The 6000-nt window shown below is 48.6% G+C and overlaps 1 protein-coding gene across 2 annotated transcripts in view; it reads right to left on the minus strand.

Moving 5' to 3' along the window:
• The window catches only part of FBXW4 (F-box and WD repeat domain containing 4), a 61269-nt gene extending 57285 nt beyond the window's left edge, over window positions 1–3984 (minus strand). The window contains exon 1 of one of the 2 annotated variants that reach the window (XM_054276990.1): window positions 2168–3984. In XM_054276990.1, coding sequence (XP_054132965.1) covers window positions 2168–2418 — 251 coding nt within the window. In that variant the 5' untranslated portion in view covers window positions 2419–3984. The remainder of the gene's footprint in view (window positions 1–2167) is intronic. The other variant, XM_054276989.1, reaches the window with a different exon arrangement.
• Window positions 3985–6000: the final 2016 nt, after the last annotated feature.

Below are 6000 nucleotides of genomic sequence, written 5' to 3' on the forward strand. Positions count from 1 at the left end.
TAAGAAAAAAAGAAAAAACTGCTCATAACAAATCTAACAGCACTGAAATCCCTGAGTTCAAAACTCAAGCAGCCTTCCCTTCTCTGAAATCCTCTGACCTAGCAAATCTCTTCTGTAGCTGTTTATAGACCTGCATTCCTCTGCAGGGGGAAGTGGTGGTCCTTACTCACACTGCACCTGCTCTGCTGTACACCTGATCCTTCCTGCAACTGAAGGAGCCGAGTATCACCTTATTCTTAATGAAAAACGCAGAACTTCATTTCCTCAGGAGACAAAACCATATATCACAGTAGACAAGAGTCCAAAGCACAGCCATTCCACAGTGCTTTTTCCTCCTGACTTCCAAGGGAACTGTGCTTAACTTCCAACCTGTGCACACCAAGCAGGCTGAAGTGCTGGCCTGAAAACCCAACACAAGGATTTCCAGCACCAGCAAAGTTCTGCTCCTGCCAGCAGAAGCCATAATTGTTTCTCTAAAGTCTATGCATTGATGAGACAGCAACAACAGACAGCAAAACAAGGGTCAAAACTCGCCATCCCTTCTTTTGAGTCATGTCAGCACAGTGTTTATGGAAACAACACTGAGTCACTGAATGACAAACAATGTCCATGCTGGCAGCTACAGAGAAGCCATAGGAAGAGATTTGTAGATCCTAAAAACACAAACTTCTCTTAGGATCCTTAAATGAGGAAGAAAGGCCCACTTTGTGAAGTTGCCTCCAAGTGGCATTTGGCACACAGCCAAATTTGAGAGAAGAAAGGCAAACTCTGGATTATCACCAACCACGGCCAAGGCCCAAGCCCCAGAGGCACTTCATTTAAGAAGATGATGGTGTCATACACACTGCAAAGCCCAGAGGGCTTGACCTTATTCCTAACCTGTGTTGTGCTGTTGAACTGGGGGAAAAAGAAAGATTCCAGGGAAAAAAAACTCAAATAATTCCTACTCACAAAACTTTAAAACTTAAAAGCCATGAAAAGTCCAGGAGTCACTTTCTCTGTGCCAGCCATCACCATTTATACCAGCAAGCTGCTCTGTGAGAACCTAAGACATGTGTTTCTGAGGGCCCACAACAGCTCTTTCACCCAAGAATGCACTAAGCCCACTCTCCAGCCTTTTCCCAGGATGCTGTCCCAGGCCTTGCTCCCTTGCAGCTTCTTTGAGGTGTTTTCAAGACCATGGCAGGGATCACTGCTCAGAAGTGGGGAGGGTGTGTGGGCCTACAGGATCCATGCCAGCTGCACACAGCAGCTCCATCCATCTCCCTGTGCTTCAACCTCCCCCAGTCTGAAGCCCCCAAGCCTCAGTGTTTGGAGGGGTCTTGGGACTGAGAAGATCACAAAATCACAGAATTATTGAGGTTGTAAAAGACTTCTGAATATAATCCAGTCCAGCCTCCCTGCCAAGGCAGTGTGACCTAGAGCAGGCTACATGAGTCCAGGTAGGTTTTGAATGTCTCCAGAGGGACATTCCATGCCCTCCACCACCAGCCCATTCCAGTGCTTTGTCGCCCTCAGCATGACGTTCTTCCCAATGCGGAGGTGAAACTTTGTTTTAGTTTATGGACATTGCTATTCATCCTATTGCTGGCACCTGCCTTTGAGATACTTCTATGCATTGATGAGATCCTTCTCAGTCATCTCCAGACTCCCACAGTCTCTCCCCACGGGGGAGACGTTCCAGACCCCTTATCATTCTTCATGGCCCCCGCTGGACCCTCACCCATAGCTCCCTGTCTTGTATGGAGGAGGCCAAAACTGGACACAGTTCTCCAGACGTGGAGAGGGCCTCACGCTCCAGCGCTCCCGCTGGGCCTGACAGTGAGATACGCCGCGAAGTCCCCGCCATCGTCGCGGGGACAAGAGGCGCCTCCCCCAACCCCTCCGGGCAGCGCCGCGGCCGGGCCCCGCCACCCTGGTGTGCGCCATCGGCCGCTCCCTCCCAGGGAGGCCCTTCCCGTGCCCTCGCCGCCCCTCCTGGCGCAGGGAAAGGGCGGCGCAACCGCGCTCCAGGAATGGCCCCGCGTCCCCCGCCCCTCGCGGCCCAGCGGCGGCCAAGCCAGGCGCGCAGCGCGGCCCTGGCAACCGGCTGGGCCGCGGCATCCCCGGCCTTTCCGGGCCGCCGCCGCCACCGCCCCCCGCCTTCCGCCGGGAAGGCCGCGCTTACAGATCGGTGCCGAGCTGGGTGAAGCCGGAGTTGAGGCAGCCGCGGGCTATGCGCCTCCAGAGGACATCGCGGCCGCTGAGGAAGCGCAGGCGGCGGCAGACCTGGGCCAGGCGGCCCAAGGCCTGCGCGTCCAGGTAGGAGCAGATGAGGAGCAGCAGCTCCTCAGGTAAGGCCCAGAGCGGGGAGGGGGGGGAGGCGGCCCGGGATCCCCCCTCCGCCTGGGGGGATCGGGGGCTGCCCTTCCTCCCCATGGAGCAGCAGCTCCCGCCCCTCCTCCCCGGGAGCCGGAGCTGCTGCTGCCCGGGGGAGGCCCAGCCATGGACGGGGCAGCCGCTCCCCAGTCACATGGGGCAGAAGCCGCTGCCTGTCACTGCCCCCTCCGGGGGAGGAGGCGGCTGCGGGACCGGAGGGGCACGGGCCGCCGAGCCCACCCTCGTTAGCGGATTAATTCATTAACGGGAGCCGCTGGGACTCCCCCTGTGCCAGTCGCCCTCCCCCACACCCCCTCGCCACGCCACGACCGGCTCACGGGTCTGTATCTTCCGATCTGCGCTTAGCAGCGTCACCTGATCCGAGTATTCATTAATAACGTCAACAATTATGGTGGGGATGGCGATCCCAGGTAACCAGAACATCTGCTTCACCACCTGGAGCAACACCAGCTAGGTGCTGCACTCCTGCAAAGGAAGGTGAACAGCAAGGTGATTTAATGCTCATTAATTATCCTTGACCAGGGTCAGGAGCACCTGTCACCCACGAAGTGATGGCAGGGGTCATCTGGTGCTGCACAGCAGTTTTCAACACTCCCAGATTCCTGTGACACATAAAAGAAAAGGTCTTCCCCACATAAGAGCAGGCCTTGCTACAATGGATTTAGGGCTGGCTTTTCACCAGCACCCTTCCTTGCAGTCCATTCCCCCCTCCCTCCAGGGCTCCACAGAGTGGGTGGGGTCTGAAAAGTGCTCACAGTTCACACGTGTGTGTACACATACACAAGCACACCACCTCGAAAGAACAGTTCATAATAACTGAGTCATTGTTGCCATCCACAGGAGCCTGGAGTACTGACAACGCAGGATTCTGGTCCAAAATGGCAAAGTAGCTCTCCATAGACAGTGGAGCAGGAAAATATGAGTCTGGTGTTGTGTTATTCTTTCTTACAGTACTTTCCACTCTACAGAACCTGAAATGCTGGGGAAATTTCTCCCTCAGAATAAAAAAAAATAGATAAATTATAAGAAGTTCATCATCTGTCTAGAATGCTTTGAACGGGTATCACTTACCACCACAATCAACATCTCATTTTGCAGGGTGGAGTAGGATAATAAATTTTAGCATATAATGAGGTTACCATAGTATACAGGCTACTGGACAGTACTTGCATCCTATTCCAGAAAGTCATCTTGTCTGTCTAATCTGAAGCTCCCAAATACTCCTATGAGTAAATCAACAGGTCTGGAAGCCTCATATTTTAGAGGTTCAAAATTGCTGGATAAGGAACTCTCTGGTCCATTTACACTGAGTTTTAATATACCCTGGAAGTCAAGGAAGTTTCAGAAGGCAGCAGATTTTTTTATCAGCATTTTTAAGGAGTGATGTCTGAAGTAATTAAAAATTTCTCAACCTGAGTTTGAGCTCAGGTGAAATAACAGCACATCTAGTACAGGACTTAAGTAGCCAGCTGAAAGGGAGGTAATAAACAAATTTTGCTTAAGATTATGGAAACTTTGTGTGAATGCAGTTTTATGTCAATTTCATATCTTTCTGGTGATATGAAACTTGGTTCTTTTTGTAACAGACTACAATATTTTCTGAAACATTAAAATTATTAAAAGCTGAGTGACTTCTCTGTCTGAAATTGTTATTGTAAAGACATACTTACTCTCAAGTTGGTCTTTCTCTAGCAGGATCCCACAGAAACTGCTTAGGCACCCCACACCATTTAATATATTTACTAACATAATATTTACTAATCTGAAAAAAATCTGAAGTCCTTCTTAGCAAAACTTTGTAGGAGGCACAAAGCATGGAACAAGAGGCGAAGGATGCTTATGGCTGCACAGCCCTAAGTTTAGGCATAATCACATCATATGTATTTCAATCAAGCCAAATGTAAAGTCTCACATCTAGGAACAAAGAATGTAGGTCACACTGAAAGGATGTAACTCTATCCTGCAAAGCTGCAATTCCGTAAAGACTTCATTAAGATGAATAATCAGCTGAACGTGAGCTCCTTCTGCTGTGCTGTGACCAAAGGGCTAGTGCTATCCTGGGAAAAAAACAAGAGCTCAGAGTTCTTTTACCTCTGGTTTTGACTCTGTTGTGACTGTTTTGGAAATAATTTGTCCAGACAACACTTCAAGAAGGATGTTTAAAAACTAGAGAGGTTTCAAAGAACGGTAGTAAAAAATGATTACAGGACTGTCAAACATGTTTTGTAGTAAGACCCAAAGAGCTCAATCTATTTTAGCTTTCTAAAGAGAAGGTTAAGGTGTGAGGAGATCATACCTTATGAGCACTGAAACAGGAAGAAAAATCTGGATCTTCCGTTTAACATACAAAGAGATAAGATCTCTTGACAGAAGGTGATGGGAAACAAATTTGTGAATGAGGTGTGCTTTTGTAGTGAATAAAATCAACTGCTGAAACAGCTTACCAAGATTTATGGTAGATTCACCATTACTGGATTTATAAAAAACAATACCAGTTGCGTTTGGTTTCGGGTTTTTTTCGTTAGAGAGAGAGGGAGAGGCTCGACCACAACTGCTAAAACTTCACCAGGAATTGACCTGGAGAGTCCTAACTCAGGATATCAGACCAAGACAGTCCAAAGGGGCTCTTCTAGCCTTAGGCTCTCTTACTCTGCAGAGGCAGCATGTGCATAGTACATGTTTGCCCGCACTGTGTGGCACCCAAATCCCAGTGGACAGTCTCCAGCCTCTGGCTGTGCTGCTTTACCAAGGAAAACTGTTTGGTGCAGACCAAAGGAGCCTGGGTGCAAAGTACGTGTGCAGTGTGACCCTCTGGGGTACCAGGTCCAAGGTATGGACAAGTGCATGTGGAGAAGAGGGGCCTTAGTGCCTTCCAGTTTGTAACACAAGGTATAAACAACTGTGAAATACTTGATTAGGATGAAAGGTGCTTACACCCAGTAATCTTGGAGAAGGTCAACCATGCTCCAAGCAGGGGATACAGAGCAGTATGAAGAAAAAAATTACATTCCTCCTAAATATGGCATTGTTTTCAAGTATGGGCAATTGTCTTACAACACAGTAACAATAGTTGTTTTTTGCCCAAAATACAGACGTCATCCATTACTTTCTCTGGGTTCTCTTTTAAGAGAAATATACCAGCAACTGCATACCCTTGCACACACTTTCTCAGGCATGGTTTTAGATACTGCAGAGCTGTCACAAAGCTGTGCATTGCAGACTGAGAACCCCATAGCCTTACTCTTTGCAGTAATGCCAAAGTAGGTGCTTATGTAGGTGTCTGCAGGAGCAAGAACTAAGGAAGGTTCTGAACCATTCCTAAAGCTGTATGTACAGCGTGATTATTTTGCACTGCATTGTTCACACTCCAATAAAGGACTTGAAGCAGGTGCTCAGTGCAGTGTAAGCATAATAATGTATCTTTCCCAAATCTTACAAAGATCCCAGTCCTTTTCATGGCTCATGACCAGTCTGAACCTCTGGAAGAGGGGGTAGGTTCTGTGCTGAAGTAGCAGACCATTCCAGTATCACGGCTTGTAAACAAGAATCAGGGGGCTTAAATCTGCAAAGCCTTAACAGCATAAGTCAATGAAATCCAGCTTGGAGAAACACCATTTGAAT

This window comes from Melozone crissalis, unplaced genomic scaffold (genome assembly GCF_028551555.1).
Source record: "Melozone crissalis strain CALT ecotype California unplaced genomic scaffold, PUWL_Pcris_2 ptg000019l_1, whole genome shotgun sequence".
NCBI classification, from domain to species: Eukaryota; Metazoa; Chordata; class Aves; order Passeriformes; family Passerellidae; genus Melozone; species Melozone crissalis.